The 17,686-nt window shown below is 35.5% G+C and overlaps 1 protein-coding gene across 1 annotated transcript in view; it reads left to right on the top strand.

Annotated features, from left to right (window-relative positions):
* Positions 1–5,411, top strand: part of DTWD2 (DTW domain containing 2) — a 70,318-nt gene extending 64,907 nt beyond the window's left edge. The window contains exon 6 of the mRNA XM_006078085.4: positions 4,651–5,411. Within this exon, the coding sequence (XP_006078147.1) occupies positions 4,651–4,821 (171 nt within the window). The 3' untranslated portion in view covers positions 4,822–5,411. The remainder of the gene's footprint in view (positions 1–4,650) is intronic.
* Positions 5,412–17,686: the final 12,275 nt, after the last annotated feature.

Raw genomic sequence — 17,686 nt, 5'->3', positions numbered from 1 at the left:
GACTACTGGAAAAACTATAGCCTTGACTAGACGGACCTTTGTTGACAAAGTAATGTCTCTGCTTTTTAATATGCTATCTAGGTTGGTCATAACTTTCCTTCCAAGGAGTAAGCGTCTTTTAATTTCATGGCTGCAAATCACCATCTGCAGTGATTTTGGAGCCCAGAAAAATAAAGTCAGCCACTGTTTCTACTGTTTGCCCATCTATTTGCCATGAAGTGATGGAACCGGATGCCATGATCTTAATTTTCTGAATTTTGAGCTTTAAGCCAACTTTTTCACTCTCCTCTTTCACTTTCATCAAGAGGCTCCTTAGTTCTTCTTCACTTTCTAAGGGTGTTGTCATCTGCATATCTGAGGTTATTGATATTTCTCTCAGCAATCGTGATTCCAGATTGTGCTTCTTCCAGCCCAGCGTTTCTCATGATGTAGTCTGCATAGAAGTTAAATAAGCAGGGTGACAATATACAGCCTTGACGTACTCCTTTTCCTATTTGGAACCAGTCTGTTGTTCCATGTCCAGTTGTAACTGTTGCTTCCTGACCTGCATATAGGTTTCTCAAGAGGCAGGTCAGGTGGTCTGGTATTCCCATCTCTTTAAGAAGCCCCACCTTACAGAATGGGTCAAGCTGAACATAAGGTCCCAAAGCAATAGTGAGGTCATTAAGTTCTCATTCTTTTTGCTTTGGTCACTTGGGTTAGTGGTAGTGACCAGGAGTAGAAAAAGGATGTTTGATACTTAGGTATGTTATTTGGGAGGTTCTGATAAGATGAACAGCAGGAGCATGAGCAGAAAAAAAGCATAATGAGACATCCCAAGTTGCTTATTATTGCATCTGGCTGACAATTAGCTTTCTTAGTGGGAGAACTCCAAGTCATCCTGTTTAAATCTAGCTGCAGTAAAAAAAAAAAAAATTGGTGCATGCTTCTGAGAAACACAATTAACATCTGCTCGGAAATAGGTGTTTTCTTTCTTTCCTGGGAAGGAAAGCTATAACATGCCTTTTTCCCCCAATAATCTTTTATTAGATGTATTCTAATATAACCTTAAGATGATGAGGGGAGAAAAATGACTGTTTTTCAGTTGGCTTTATTCTGTAGAGGTGGGGCTTCTCAAAATAAAGCACTTGGCATAGAATGGCCTTCTTAGTCTGTTGACTCATTCTTTTCCTTTATTCTTGAGCAGTTTTCAGACACTGGGAAATAGCATGATACAAGTTTTGAAGCAAGTTTGAATTAGAATTTTGTCACTTGTTATCATCAGTTTTTACCAGAAGGCAATTCATGTAATCTCTTTGTGGCTGTTTTCTTATGTGTAATATACGAGAAATAGTTACCTCATAATATTGTTATGAGAAGCATAACATAGGGTATGTTAAATGCCTGACACCAGACTCTTCAAGAAGATTTCATTGTTTTGCCTTTCTTTGTCTCTCATGTTCTTATCTGTAGATTGACAGAAAAATTGAACTGAAAGTTGGTGACTTTCATTCTGCTATTGTAATATGTACCAGGGTTTTTCATACCTTGGAAGCCTTATGAACTTTTATAACTAGATGGGGCAAGGCTTTGTGCTGTAGCCAAAATGCCTTAGTTCTACTCCATCATCAGAAGCTGGTTATAATGGTCTTTTGAAACTGCTACTTTGCATCTATAGACAAGGGATTTACAGAACCCTGATTTTCCCCCAAATAAACTTTTAGAAATTAGCTAATTTTGTAACTAGAGGATTTTTTTGTTCTTCTGAACAAGTAAACCTCTCATATAGCTTCACATTGCCTCAGATATAATCTTATGAATGTATAGAGAAAAATGATCCTTTATATCAAGTTGTATGCTAAGCACTTCAAATGTATCATTATAGCCCACCATAATAATAACCGTGTAAGATGGACTTTGCTGCTGCTGCTGCTGCTGCTGCTAAGTCGCTTCAGTCGTGTCCAACTCTGTGCGACCCCATAGATGGCAGCCCAACAGGCTCCCCCGTCCTGGGATTCTCCAGGCAAGGACACTGGAGTGGGTTGCCATTTCCTTCTCCGATGCACGAAAGTGAAAAGTGAAAGTGAAGTCTCTCAGTCGTGTCCGACTCTTCACGACCCCATGGACTACAGCCTACCAGGCTCCTCTGTCCATGGGATTTTCCAGGCAAAAGTATTGGAGTGGGGTGCCATACATATTCCTCACTTTACAGATAAAGAAAGTGAGGCAAATAGATATTACTCAATTTATCTGGAAACACATAGCTGGTGATTTTATCAGTACTTAAAACTCCAAAATCAGAATGGCATAATGCACTCTGTACAGTGGGGTTTCCAGTGGGACCTCTACTAATAATACTTAGGGATGCAGGCTGATGGATGCACCATCTAGACACATCATTCTACTTTTATCAAGGAAGGAGTGAGAGGACGTGGGGAATCATTAACCACTTTTAAAGCACCTGTCCAGAGATGATGCACACTATTCATGCTCATATTTTGTTAACCATGTCAAGTTATATGGCCATACCTAACTTCAGAGCAGACTAGAAAAATGCAGTCTGATTATGTATCCTGAAAGAGGACTGGTGTATTTGTAAGCAGCCCTAGTGATTATCATAAATCTGTCTATCTCCGAAATTCATTCTCTTAATTACTTCAGGGAATTAATAGAATCTTATCTTCAGGAAGTAAAAGTTGGAAGCCCTTATAGGAGTTACAGGAGTATTATAGGAGCATTACTCTTCTATCATGAAGAATCTAATAAATGTCATAGCATAGCAATAGAAACTTCAATTGTCTTAGTCTGTATATGGTCCTGGATGTGTGTCTCTGATATGATGTTTCAGGATCCAGTCACTTCCTTTGTTGACCCTAAAAGTAATATATAGTCATTTCTGTATTTCTTCTCTTGTTTGAAGAATTGAAGATACTAATATAAGAACATACCAGAGACTTTCTTCAGCAATGTCAGAGCTTTTTCTAATATGTTTGTCTTTTTCTTATTGGTGTCAGTTGGGAGTTTCATTTGGTTGCATGTAACAGAGCCCTTACTACAGTGGTTGCACCATATATGGGCTTATTTTTCTCCTGTGAATAAAAAATGCTGAAGTGAGTAGTCCAGGGCTGGGGATGCAGCTGAAAAGGACATCAGAGACCCAGATTTCTTTTCTTTCTGTTCATCATTGTATGTTTTTGGCTCTAATCTTCATTTTTATTGCCCTGTAGTCGCATAATGTTTATCTCACATCTAACAGTCATGTTCCAGATATGAAGAAACGGCAAAAGCCTATGATGCCTGCTAAGTCTGTCCTAATCCAAGGCCTTCCACTTATCTTGTTGGATAAACTGTCACTAGTTAATGTAGTATAGCTAGTTGGACACATTGCCACTTTGTATGAAGTTTTGGATTTTTTTGAAATTAGGAAGAAAAGAATGGATATGGAAAAGCAACTATCAGTGAGTGCCACATATTCGTAAGAATTCATTGTAAATTAAAACTTAAAAGCCCTTTGCTACCACTTATGTTGTACATGGGAGGGAATACATTTTTACTTAGACATTGTGAAATTTTTGTTATTAAATCTATCTTTAGATTTGACTATCTAACTAAAAAGATCTGTGTATCTTTTTATTTTTTCAAAACAATCTGCACAATCAGGTTTGTTATTTAAAAGCGTTAGATCAGGTATCTCAGGCCCAAGGAAAGAATCTAATTCAAATATGTTTAAAATGCTGGCTTAATCTTTTTGTTTTTTCCTAACTTTTGAATTTGAATAACTTCAAGGACATTATGGCAGCAGCAGCAGCAAGGACATTATGCTCCAGTTGTTTTACAACCTTCACTATTCTTGTGCTGTCTTATGGGTCCATCTAGGTCACATGTTTGTGTTTTATGTCTGGCTCTATAGGTATTTGAGTTTAGACAGCTATGTATACAGTCACAGTTATTTCAAATGCACCCAAACCTGAATATCTAACTGGTATGTGGGCCTTGGGTGGGCTTCCCCCGTGGCTCAGCAGTAAAGAATCCGCCTGCAATGCAGGAGACACAGAAATGCAGGTTTGATCCCTGGATCAGGAAGATCCCTGGGAGGAGGAAATGGCAACCCATTCCAGTATACTTTCCTGCAGAATCCCATGGACAGAGGAGCCTGGAAGGCTGCAGTCCATGGGGTGGCAAAGAGTTGGACATGACTGAAGCAACTGAGCACGCATGTAGGCCATGGAGTAGTGTGAGAGAATTAGTAAACTTATCCATTGCTGCCATCATCTAATTGTTATCAAGTAGCAGGAAGCTTGTGTTAGTCTGTGATTGAAACTGAATTAACTAATTTGTACTGAAATGTCTCTTTTAGTCTGCTTGTTACAAATCAGTTATTATAATGGCACCAATTTTTGTACTTTTTGAATATATTAAAGTATAAAACTAAGTTTAGACTTTATCACCCATATAGAAAATTAGTATTTGTATCTTCTTAGTCAAATTCCTTAGTGGTATGTAAGGTATGAATTTATATGAATTATTCATTTAGAAATTATCATATATTTATTAGAGTATCTATTGCTTTTCATGGTTAACAGCTGATAATAAAAATATAATAATATCTGTTTCCAGAGAAAAAATTCATGATTTGTCACGCTTGTGTATGTTTCTTTTTTTTTTTAACAGACTTTGCTTCGCCCTCTTCAGGCTTTATGCTCTTTCCAGCTTCAGCATGGTGCTCAAATTCGCCTCAGCAAGGAATATCTTCTGAAAAATGGATTATATCCTAAGCCAATGCCAAAGAACAAACGCAAACTCAGGAAAATGGAACTATTAATGAACAGCGTTAAAATTTAGTGCAGTTGTTCTTATGGTGCCAGTTATGATAATGTGCAGCTGACAATACCAGGTTACCTTTTTTTATACATTTTAAGTCTGTGGGTTTTTGTCTAAAGAATTAAGAGTTACATACTAAACTTACCTAGAAGAAGAAAGTAATCCAAATAGCCATAAAAACAAATTTCACTTACTCAATGGAAAGCAAGATTTATTTCATACTATATTGTTTTAAAAATGTACCTCTAATTTTTTTTTTTTTTTTAAATCAGTAATTTGAAATGAGGTTAGTTGTTGAGCTGGGTTAGAAGTTCTTATTTATAAAATGGAATGAAAGGAAAATGGTATGCCTGATTGGTTCAGTATTGTTTCTATGGGTGTTTAATTACGAAGAGACCTACAGTAGAGGATACCTATAGCAAGTTACAGTCTTGTACATGAGCTTTATAGCTTGAAATAAGTAGCAAAAGAAAATAATAATCAAGTAAATTAGGTTGAAATTTTATTTCATAAATAAGTATTTAGGAACTAAACTTGAATTCAGCTAATGTAATTTAAGTGTGCTATTAATTGCCCTAGTTTTAAAAATTAAAGTATGATTAGAAAAAGTACATTTGATACATAACATATTATTATGTATATAATAATATATATTATTATTGGTATTTATATACAGTAATGATTTGGTATTTCTATACATTGCAAAATGATCACTACAGTAAGTCTGGTTAACATCTGTCACCATGCATAGTTACAACAAATTTTTTCTTGTGATGAGAAGTTTTAAGATTTACTCCATTAGCAACTTTAAACTATACAATATAGTATTACTAAGTATAGTCACCATGCTATATATTATATCCCCATGACTTAAAAAATGGACCTTTTTGATCTTCTTCACTCATTTCATTCCACCCTCACTTCCACTTCTGCCTCTGGAAAATACCAGTCATGTTCTGTTTATCATAGAGCTTGTCTTTATATAAGCTTCCCCCCTCCCCAGGTTCCATATATAAGTGATATCATTTCTTTTTCTTACTTCACTTTGCATAATACCCAGAAGTCCATCCATGTTTTTGGAGATGGCAAGATTTCATAATTTTTTATGGATAAATACTATTCCTTTATAGATCTACACATATTAATATATATATATGTATATCTACGTGTATATATATATATACACACACATAGACAAACACACACACGTACACATTTTCTTCATCCACTGATGGATGCTTAGATTGTTTCCTTGTCTCGGCTATTGTATATAATGCTGTAATGAACATGGAGGTGCATATATCTTTTCAAGTTAGTGTTTTCTTCGGATAAATACCCAGAAGTGGGGTCACTGGGTCATATGGTAATTCTGTTTTTAATTTTTGAGGATCCTCCATGCTGTTTTCCATAGTGGCTGCATCAATTTTTATTCCCACCAATAGTGCACAAGGGTTCCCTTTTCTCTACATCCTTACTAGCATTTATTATTTATTGTCTTTTTGGTGATATGGCCATTCTAACAGGTGTGAAGTGGTAGCTCTTCGTGGTTTTTATTCGTATTTCCCTAATTATTTGTGATGTTGAGCATCTTCTCATGTACCCGTTGGCCATCTATATGTCTTCTTTGAAAAAATGTCTGTTCAGATCATATGCCCATTTTTAAATTGGATTTTTTAATATTTAATTTTATTAATTATTTATATATTTTAGGTATTAATCCATTATTAGTATGTGACTTGCAGATACTTTTCCCTGTTTAAGTAGGTTGCTTTTTCATTTTGTTGATGATTTCCTTTGCTGTGTAAAAGTTATTCAGTTTAATGTAGTCCTACTTGTTTATTTTTTGCTTTTATTGCCTGCCTTTGCTTTTGGTGTCAGATTTTAAAAAATCATTGCCAGTCCCTATGTCATAGAGCTTATTGCTTATGTTTTCTTCTAGGAGTTTTATGATTTCTGGTCTTACATTTTAGGTCATAATACATTTTGAGTTGATCTTTGTGTATAGTGTGAGATAGTGATTCCGTTTCCTTTCTTTTGCATGTGACTGTATGTGGCTGTTTAGTTTTCCCAACAGCATGTATTGAAGAAAATTTCCATCCTTTGTGGTAGACTAACTCACTATATAAGTGTGGGTTTATTTCTGGGTTCTCTATTTTGTTTCATTTGTTTTGTGCCTGTATTGTACTTTTTTGATTACTATAGCTTTATAATGTATTTTGAAATCAGTTTTCTTTCTTGAGATTGCTTTGACTATTTAGAGTCTGTTTTGGTTTCATACACATTTTAGGATTATTTGTTCTATTTCTGTAAAGATGCCACTGGAATTTTGATAGATAAAGCACAGAATCTGTAGATTGTCTTGCATAGAGCTGTAATTTTTAACCAGGTGCGTGCTATTTTGAAATAGCAAACATTTTCATTTTTATGCAATCTGAATAATTTTAGATTTCTCAGTATTCATTGAACAGATTTGTTGACTGTGATACCCTACTGATATTGAAGTTTTCACATGGAAGTAACTGTAGAATATAAGACTACTATAATTTTGAGAACAAATTTAAATATTTGTAGTGGGCAAAAGCTTTCAATTTAAGAAAATAAATTTTCCTGTCCTCTTGGGAAAATATGGGGATTTTTGTATAGAATAAGAGATGTATATGTAGTGTATATGTATTTCTAACTCACATTTACTCCAGTTATATACACATTTAGGCAAGAAGAGGGAGTTCTGGTTTTTTCTTTACTACTAGAGTTTCCTGTATATAGTTTGGAGTTGTAAAGAAAAACTAAACATTAGATTTAAAAGTAAGCTTTATACTCACACACACATATTTAATTTTTCTAGCATAAGAGCTTTTTAAAGTCACTTACTCTCATTAAGCAGTTTTAAATACATTTAAAAAACTATCATTATTAATATTTTTAGTTACTAAAATTTTTCAAAATGTGTAGTATTATGTGAGAATTTAACAATCTGACTTTTAAAAGTTGTTACTTTTTTTTATTATATTAGTTGACTTTTAACTTCAGATGCTTTGTATTTGGTTGAGTTGCCTGGACTAGTTCCAGATTTTGTGGATTTATAGCTGATAGAAGACTTTACATGTAGACTCTACACTTTGATATAGGGTAGATTATTTTCTGAATTGTTATTTAAGCCATGTAGTTAACTCCGGAGAAGGCAAAGGCACCCCACTCCAGTACTCTTGCCTGGAAAATCCCATGGACTAAGGAGCCTGGTAGGCTGCAGTCCATGGGGTTGCGAAGAGTCGGAAACGACTGAACGACTTCGCTTTCACTTTTCACTTTCATGCGTTGGAGAAGGAAATGGCAACCCACTCCAGTGTTCTTGCCTGGAGAATCCCAGGGACGGGGGAGCCTGGTGGGCTGCCGTCTGTGGGGTTGCACAGAGTCGGACATGACCGAAGCGACTTAGCAGCAGTTAACTCAGAAAGTATTCATTTATATAAAGGTGACTGTGTGTTTCATCAGCCTGTTTGTGGTGGGTTAAAAAATCGCTGTGTATTTTGAAAATTTTATGTACATAAAGTATTGAGGACTACGGTATACAAAAGAAGTCACAGTGCTTAGCAGCTTTCTGTAGCTTAGGTTATAAAATGTATTATATGGAACATGAGAATTTTATTAAGAAAAATTATGTCCCCCCACTTTAAGACTCCAAACCAGCTTTCCTTAGCTGTAACCATTACAATATTAGGGTCTTTTCCCTAAGATTTTGGAAGGAGGAAGCTCTTCACCACCACCGTTGTTAGTGAATTATGTAGAAGAGCACTCTCATATGGCTTTCTTCATCACATATCCCTTTCCTCATCACATATCCCCATTTAATGCCCTAAACTGGCTGTTTAAAAATGTGATCATGTTAATAGAGAATCCTTTCCATTGAATGATGTTGAATTTCAGAAAGGTAAATTGTTGATCATGGATACAACTTCATTGGTGTAGAAGTAAATGTTATTGATTCTCTAAGTAAAACATTAGTTTTGACTTAGTAAACTTAAAAGTTTTATATAACTGGATTTTTACTATATAGAGTTATTCCTTAAAAATAGATATGAGTTTTTAATAGATAAATTTTTATAGATAATTGGATGTTTTTATAGATTAGTAATACTGTGCTTTTTTTTTTTTTAGTAATAATGTGTTTTAGATGTATGAAACTTTGAATCTAATTGTTTGTAGCATAGGATAAACCACTGCCTCTTAATTCCTTTAGCAGTTTTAGTAGATTATAATAGATTAAAATTTGTGCAGGAAATCAGTGCTCCTTAACTTACTCTATGCTGATGACTTGGCTCCCTTAGTTTATTAAAAAAGCATATTAGAGAAACAAATAATTGTTTATTAATCTTTAATAATTGTTCACTTGAACTAACAACATAAGAATTATTTTTTATATCATGTATGAAATGAGTTGCCAGTCCAGGTTCGATGCACGATACTGGATGCTTGGGACTGGTGCACTGGGACGACCCAGAGGGATGGAATGGGGAGGGAGGAGGGAGGTGGGTTCAGGATGGGGAACACATGTATGCCTGTGGCGGATTCATTTTGATATTTGGCAAATCTAATACAGTTATGTTAAGTTTAAAAATAAAATAAAATAAAAAAAAAAAAAGAATTATTTTTTAAAGAAATTTTATAGTGTAAGGGATTAAAAACACTGAAATAGATATTCTTTGAATAAGAGATTATAATTTACTGTTACTCAAGAATATACTGAGGAATTCAGACATTTTTTAAAGTACATATGCCTCAGGATTATTTTCATCACAGATGAACTCTTCATTAATTTTGTATGCTAAAAGTATTTATCCATTTCTGTCTCCAGATATGTTATTTGCAAGGTGAAAAATCTCTTATTACATTTTTTGCATATATTTAATTTTATGGGAAACATAATTGATATGAAAAAGGCAATAACTTACAATGTGAAAAATATCAGATTTTATAAATGCATATTTTTAAAGCTTTATTAAATAATTTTATTTCTAAAATTGCATCTTTCTTAATATAATCAATGAAGAAGCAGTTAAAAATATACATGAAAAACCATGATTTTGAATCTAAAATGTAAGCTTGCCTTTTCACATCTCTGGATTATCTGCAATTATAGAAATGAAACCAGTATTTTAACATACAATTAATAGTATTGTTTAGTAACTCTTAGAATTTTTGCAAATTCAAATTCTATGGGGCAGACAATGACAGATACTTTCACCCATGATGGGTAGTCTTTTATAAAAGAAAAATATTTAGTAAATAAAGTAAAAATAAAAATGAGTAGAAACAGTATCTTTCAGGCAAAATATATTAACAAATTGGCTATTTCTTTAATTTATGAAGGGTTCATTCAGTAAGTTAAAGTGGGAAAAATGGATTATGATGTTACTTTTTGATTTTTTAATTTGTGCTAATTGATTTCATTACTTTTCAGAGTATTGGTCTTCATTTTAGCTTAACGTTTATTAATGTTTATTCTTACAGAGTATAATAATAGTTTTTATTTAGAACTTAACATTTGTAATTTGTAATATCTAATATTCAGTAGATTAATATAATAAAATTAATTTCCATTTTAAAAGAAATCATTATATGAATAATGACTTAATGCTTCTACTAATTTTTGTTGATAAGTTATTTGAATTATTTCAAAATAAAAATTGTTATGTTTTGTTTTTATGGTGATTATCAATAACATTATTATTAAAATATCTTGAATGATTAATTTGAAATATTAATATATGAATCATTCCTAGTATTTTGCATCAAAGAACAAAATGTTAGGCAATATATCTCTCCATGCATCTACCATTATTTTGGATAATTGGATGTGGTGCTTTAGTAGTGAAATAGGCTTTAGTATTTATAAAAATTCAAGGTCAGTATATAGTAAGAGTGTCTTACTGTCTGTCTTTTATGTCTGTTAGTAGATAGATCTTAGTCTACGTAGTGTTTCTCAGTAATTAGTCCAATAAACCATTTATTTAGTAAATATTTTTATGTAGCACTTAGTAATACTATCAGGCACTATTTTAAGTACTAAAGAATATAGTGATGCTTGAAGATAGAATCCTTGTGTCCAAGAAGCTGAAGTTTGGTGGTTGGAAACAGATGTAATAAAATAATTTCAAGTATTGATAGCTGTTACAGAAGAGAGTCCAGAAGTAGAGTATGACAGTTCAGGAGAGCAGTTGGTAAAGGCTTTGTTGGACAAGGCGACTTCTCTGTTTTTTTGCTAAATGATGAGAAGGATACAGCACATGAATAATCTTAAGGAATTTTTCAGGGAAATAATCATTCAGAGGGATCAAAGGACAGGAATTTTTTTTTAGAGATATGCGATATTAAGGATAGCTGTCTGGATAGATTGGTAGACTTGGTGAAGAAAAAAAATGACAGATTTTTGAATCTGATTATATTTTTTCAGTGAAGAAAGTGGTAAAGTTATTAACCAAGTATGAAGAAGAATATTGAGATATGTTTATGGAGAGAGAGAATGAGGTATTTATCTGGAGAGTGGGTTTACTGGGGCAAGGAGTAGGACTGTCTGGCATTGTTGTGTAGCCCTTTCAGATACATGAGTATACATTTGAAGTAGATCTGTGTATGTGAGTTGTGTATGTGTGTACTCTATGTTCTGCTGTGCTGCCTAGTCCTAGAGGAAGCAGATGATTGGATTGAGGTGTTAGATGAGCCCACGAGAAGGAGAGAGGGTAAGGGAGTTGAGGGTACTGTGTTATAAACTAGACTGCAGACTCTGGGATGGATGAGGAGAGAAGGACATCTAGACCGTCTGTGTGCAAAGCCTTTTCAGTTGTGTCTGACTCTGTGACCCTATGGGCTATAGCCCACCAGGCTCCTCTATCCATGAGATTCTCCAGGCAAGGGTACTGGGTTGCCATTTCCTTCTCCAGGGGATCTTCCCGACCCAGGGATCGAACCCATGTCTCTTATGTCTCCTGCATTGGCAGGTGGGTTCTTTACCACGAGTGCCACCTGGGAAGCCATCAAGTAAAGAGTCAAGAAGCTGTGGAATTGGATGGTCAAGTTTTGGGGTCTGGAAGTCCCCAAGAATAACAGGAGTAGTGGTGAAAAGTAGGTGCTGAATTCATGAATGAGTGAGGCGAAGTGACTGGAGGTTAATAGGTAATGTCAACAAGGAGGGAAAGGGGTGATAGTCTGGTAATGCCTTTCAAAGGTGCTATAAGTCTTTAATGAAGAAAGAGGAAAGAACAAGTGAGTTTGATGGAAAGTGACAAGGGCCATCAAGGAGAACTACTCTGTCTCCAGGCTTTGAGGTACGAGGGATGTGAGAGGAAAAGCAGCTTCCACTTGAGAGGACCACAGGAGAAGCAGCGTCCTAAGGGAGCAGCCAGTTGCACTTATGGTGAGGGAAACATTCAAGGATAGGAGAGCTTACTGGTAATTAGGTTGAGCATCTGATTTATTATATAAATGAGGGAAAGTTTATCTATTGGGTGTGACACCGTACAAACAGTAAAGTGATATGCTGCTGCTGCTGCTGCTAAGTCGCTTCAGTCGTGTCCGACTCTGTGTGACCCCATAGATGGCAGCCCACCAGGCTTCCCCATCCCTGGGATTCTCCAGGCAAGAACACTGGAGTGGGTTGCCATTTCCTTCTCCAATGCATGAAAGTGAAAAGTGAAAATGAAGTCGCTCAGTCATGTCCGACTCTAGCGACCCCATGGACTGCAGCCTACCAGGCTCCTCCGTCCATGGAATTTTCTAGGCAAAAGTGATATAGGAATGTTCAAATGGTAATACATAGTCACCCTATTGATCACTGACCATGAATTCTAAAAGGTGCAGTGGAAAGATTTGTTCATTGTGTATATTTTTCCCATACTACCAAGGAATTAAATCAGTTTCTGAGGACACTGACCTAGTGTTCCACAAATTTAACTCAGTTCTGATACTCCTGAGTGCCGGGGTCCAGCCCCGGTGGATCCAGGGAATTTGAAGTGGGGACAGCGTCGGCGAGGATCAGGAAACAATTGCTTAATTAAACGTTAATTAAGGATATAAAGAGTGGTTAAATAAGGATAGCTCAGTGAGGAAATTCAGTGGCGAAAAGAGGCTGAATAATTCAGTCAGAAGGTGAGAGAAAGAACGACTTGGGGAGACCAAGTTTCAGTGAACAAGGCCTGCACTTTATTTTCCAAAGTAGTTTTTATACCTTAAGTTGTGCATAGAGGATAATGGGGGAAGGGATAGAGTCATGCAGTAAGCCAGGCTTTCTTCCTGCAAACTTATCATATGCAAAAGTTCAGGTGATTTGCATCATCTTCTGGCCTGGAGGCCTGTTAACATTTTAAGACCCTTTCTTCAGAAAACTTATTTTTCTCTAAAGGTGATTAGTCAGGCACCACCCTCCAAAAGCATTAGATAAAGTTGCATTCCTATAGGGCAAAGGTGTGGTGGGCTATAACAAGAAAAAGAATTAACTCAAGGGTCCAAGGTTACAAACATTAAAGCTACTACCTACACCAATTATATTAATCAATACACTGCCAGGGACACAGCAGGTAAGGGATATGGAAACTTAGCAGCAAACATTGGCCCAACAAGTGAAAAACCCTTCACCAATACAATTTCTAATCAATCTTTTAACTGCTCAAAGGAATCTGTATTTAGACAGTTTAGAACATCTCATGCCTCTCACAGTTGGGAGGCTCTGAGCAATCACATGTGGTCGGAAAAACCTATTCAGGCAGGCTAGAGGACTTCCAAAGGAGTTTGTAGGTTGAAACACTATCACACCCAGGAACTTTATTAACTGGAGCTGTAAGTTAACTTTTTTTTTTTTTTTTTTCAGAGAGAGGTAGTGGGGGACAGCCCCCCATAAAGTCAGAGGTGTAGGTGAGAGCACAAAGCAGAAAGTAGGCAGACTCTGGTTTTGGGGGTAGATGCTCGAGAATTTCCAGGGGGACTCCTGGGGCTCGATCCCGCCTTTACGTATGCCGAGCCTCCTTCCTCATGACCTTTGCCACGGGCGGAGCTCCTGCTCCTGGCACCTGAGAGACAGCGGTGGATTCCACAGACTACAGTTTCAACCTCCCAAGTCACTCCCCTGCCTCAGGTCCAGGTTGTCACCTGTGCCTTCTGACCAGCTGGCTGTAGACTGAAAGGTCCAACAATCCTTGCCTTGGGTTGGATTAGTTTGCTGCAGTGGCCCACAGAACTTGGAGAAACATTTTACTTACGAGATTGGCAGTTTATTATTGAAGGATGTAACTCAAGAAGAGCCAGATGGAAGAATTACATAGGACAAGGTATATGGGATGGGGCCTGGAGCTTCCATGCCCTCTCTAGGCTCATCACTCTCCCTGAATCTCCATATTTTCACCAACCTGGAAGCTCTCTGAACACTTTCCTTTTTGGATTTTTACAGAAGCTTTGTTATATAAGTATGTTTGATTAAATCAATGACCATTGGAGATTGATTCACCCTCAACCACTCTCCTCTTCATGGTCTTTCTAATTATGGCTTATTTTACTTAGAGTTATAACCTCCAGAATCATCCATGTTGTTGAAAATGGCAGAATTTCCTTTTTTAAAATCATTAAACACACATATGCACACACATACTACATTTTATTTATCCATTGAAGGACACTTAGTTCACTTCCATATTTTGGCTGTTGTGAATAATCCTGTAGTAACATGTGGGTACTGAAAGTTTCAACCCTTCAATCCTGTGGCTGGTACTCCTGGCAGCAGGCCCCCATCATTAAGTGCTTAAAAGTCACCTTGTTAACATAAACTCAGGGTTGGTATAAAGGGGTTTGTTAGAAACGTTAGGACCCCTTTATTGCTTTTATCACTTAGGAAATTCCAAAGATTTTAGGAGCTCTGTCAGAAATGAGAAAGAAGATGAAATACATATTTCTTGTTATAAATCACAGTATCACAGTTTGTAAGGATAGGAAGAGTAGGAAACAGATTTTTAGAGAAGTCTAGTGGTGAGTCTATAGGATGACAGATAATCTTGGAAGTTTGCATTTCTTATTGAAATGACTGGATATGTAAAGTATGATGGGACTCATCCTGAGGTCAGAACACTCAGTAAATCTTTAAATCCCAAGAATGTTTTTATATTGTTACAAAGGAATAATTGGAAAATATGATTGTATATATTTATATAATGTGATGATTTGATACACATATGCATTATAAAATGATTACCAAGATCAAGATAATTAACACATCCATCACCTCACGTAGTTGACACTGGCAACTCTTTTGTGTGTATCTGGTGAGAATGCTTAGGATCTAATACACAAAGTAACTTGATATTTTTGTATACTGCAAAATGATCATCTCAATAAGTCTAGTTAATATCCATAACCATACAGAATTGCAATTTTTTTTTTGCTTGCTGTGAGAACTTTCAAGATTTACTTTCATAGCAACTTTCAAATATACATATATTATTAAGTATAGTCCCCATGCTGTATATTAGATCCTCAGAACTTATTCTTCTTATAACTGAAAATTTGTGTCCATTGCCCTGTATCACCCTATTCCCCCCTACCCCAGCCCCTGGTAACTACCATTCTGTTTTCTTTTCCAATGAAATTAGCATTTTTTTTTTAAGATTTCACATATAAGTGATATCATTTAGTATTTGTATTTCTTTATTTTACTTAGCATAGTGCCCTCCACTGTACTGTACATCCATGTTGTTGCACATGGCAGGATTTACTTCCTTTTTATGGCTGAATAATATCTGTGTGTGTGTGTGTGTGTGTGTATGTAATATTTTATCTTAATCTGTTGACCCAATGGAGTACATTAGATTGTGTTCGTGTTTTGGCTATTGTGAAAAATGCTGTAACATGAGGATGCAGGTTTGTCTTAAAGATTCTGATTTTAATTCCTTCATATGTATACCCAGAAGTGGGATTGCTGGACCATATGGTGGCTCTATTTTTTTATTTTTTGAGGAACTGTCATATTGTTTTCCATAGTGGCTGTACCATTTTTACATTTCTACCTGCAGTGTTTAGGGGTTCCCTTTTCTCAACATTTTTGTTCTCTCTTGTGTTCTTGATGTGTTTTGTTCTCTCTTGTTCTCTTATAACAGGTATGAGATGATAACTCATTGTAGTTTTAAACTTTTTTATTTCTTTATTGAAGTATAGTTGTTTTACAGTTATATTCTGCAGTATTCTTGCCTGGACAATTCCATGGTCAGAGGAGCCTGGCAGGCTACATGGCGTTGCAAAGAGTTGGACACGACTGAGCGACTAACACTAACATATTAATTTCAGGTGTACCACACAGTGATTCAGTTATATATATGTATCTGTGTGTACATATATGTATCTGTGTCTGTATATGTATATATATATTCTTCTTCAGATTCTTTTCCATTATAGGTTACTACAGAATATTGAATATATTTCCCTGTGCTATACAGTAGGTCTTTGTTGGTGATCTGTTTTATATATAGTAGTGTACATACATTAATTCCAGCCTTCTAAATTAGACGGGATAAATTGCCCCTCCTCCTCTTTCCACTTTGGTAACCATAAGTTTGTTTTCTGTGTCTGTGAGTCTGTTTCTGCTTTATAAATAAGTTCGTTTGTATTTTTTATTCCACATATAAGCGATGTCATGATACTTGTTTTTCTCTGACTTCACTTAGCATGATAAACTCTTAAGTCCATCCATGTTGCTACAAATGGTGTTATTTTGTTCTTTTTTAATGGCTGAGTAATAATTCCATTATACATGCATGCACACACACACACACACCCCACTTCTATATCCATTCATCTGTCAGTGGACATTTAAATTCCTTCCATGTCTTGGCTATTGTAAATAGTGATGCAGTGAACATTGGGGTGCATGTATCTTTTTGAATTATAGTTTTCTCTGGATATATGCCCAGGGGTGGGATTGCAGGATCATATGTTAACTCTGTTTTTAATTTTTTAAGGAACTTCCATACTATTCTCCATAGTGGCTGCATAATTATGGTTTTGATTTTCATTTCTCTGATGATTAGTAGAATAAGACCCAACTGTATACATTCCATAAGATGCTCCAAACATTTTAAAAGTCAAGACAAGGTTAAAGGTAAAGGTTGGAAAGAGATACACCATGCAGATTTTGACTTTTTAAATTTTCTAATCCGTGTTATTTTATCCTTCATCCAGCATATATATATTTAACACCTAGTAGCTGTCAGGTACTGTCTTAAGTACAATGTTGTATGTTAAAAAAAATCTAGTTATTTGGATTTCCCTTTATTTTGAAGTTAGGAAAAGTTGAGAGTGGTAGGAGATTTTCACATAAATGTTTGTTCCTAAAAAAGTCTTATTCTTAAAGGAAAAAAGCCAACTTACACAGCCTGACTGTCCAGTTAATTCTTTTTTATGGTTATAAATGTCTACCAGAAAAAAAACAGAATACTTTTAGTCACAGTGGTAGGCATCAGCAGTCTTTAGTAAATCCTTTAATCCTGTCTGGATCTTTATAAGGAAGGATATAACAACAGTAATATTTTATATGTATTTGTTTGATTAAAATAGTTGTTTCAATGCTTGTGATCTAGTCATTAATTCTTTGATGTATTACTTTAGAAACCATGTCACATTTACTTCCTTTCTGAATGGGGAATGGAATCTGAGTTTTCCTCTTGAGTGCAGGATGTTATTCTCAACATGTGGTGAATCCCTGTCAGAAATGAATAAAAGCTTCATTAGATGTTTCTTATAAAGAAAATTAATTTTCTTTTCTTAACCTACTTTACTTTATTATCAAAATATAATCAGAAAAAGGATTATAATATATGTTGACAGGGCTTTCCTACAGAGAGGTTGTTCCAGTTGA

This window comes from Bubalus bubalis, chromosome 9, assembly GCF_019923935.1.
Source record: "Bubalus bubalis isolate 160015118507 breed Murrah chromosome 9, NDDB_SH_1, whole genome shotgun sequence".
Taxonomy (NCBI): Eukaryota; Metazoa; Chordata; class Mammalia; order Artiodactyla; family Bovidae; genus Bubalus; species Bubalus bubalis.
The sequence above is the reverse complement of the archived record's forward strand: the minus strand, read 5'-3'. Positions and strand labels throughout refer to the sequence as shown.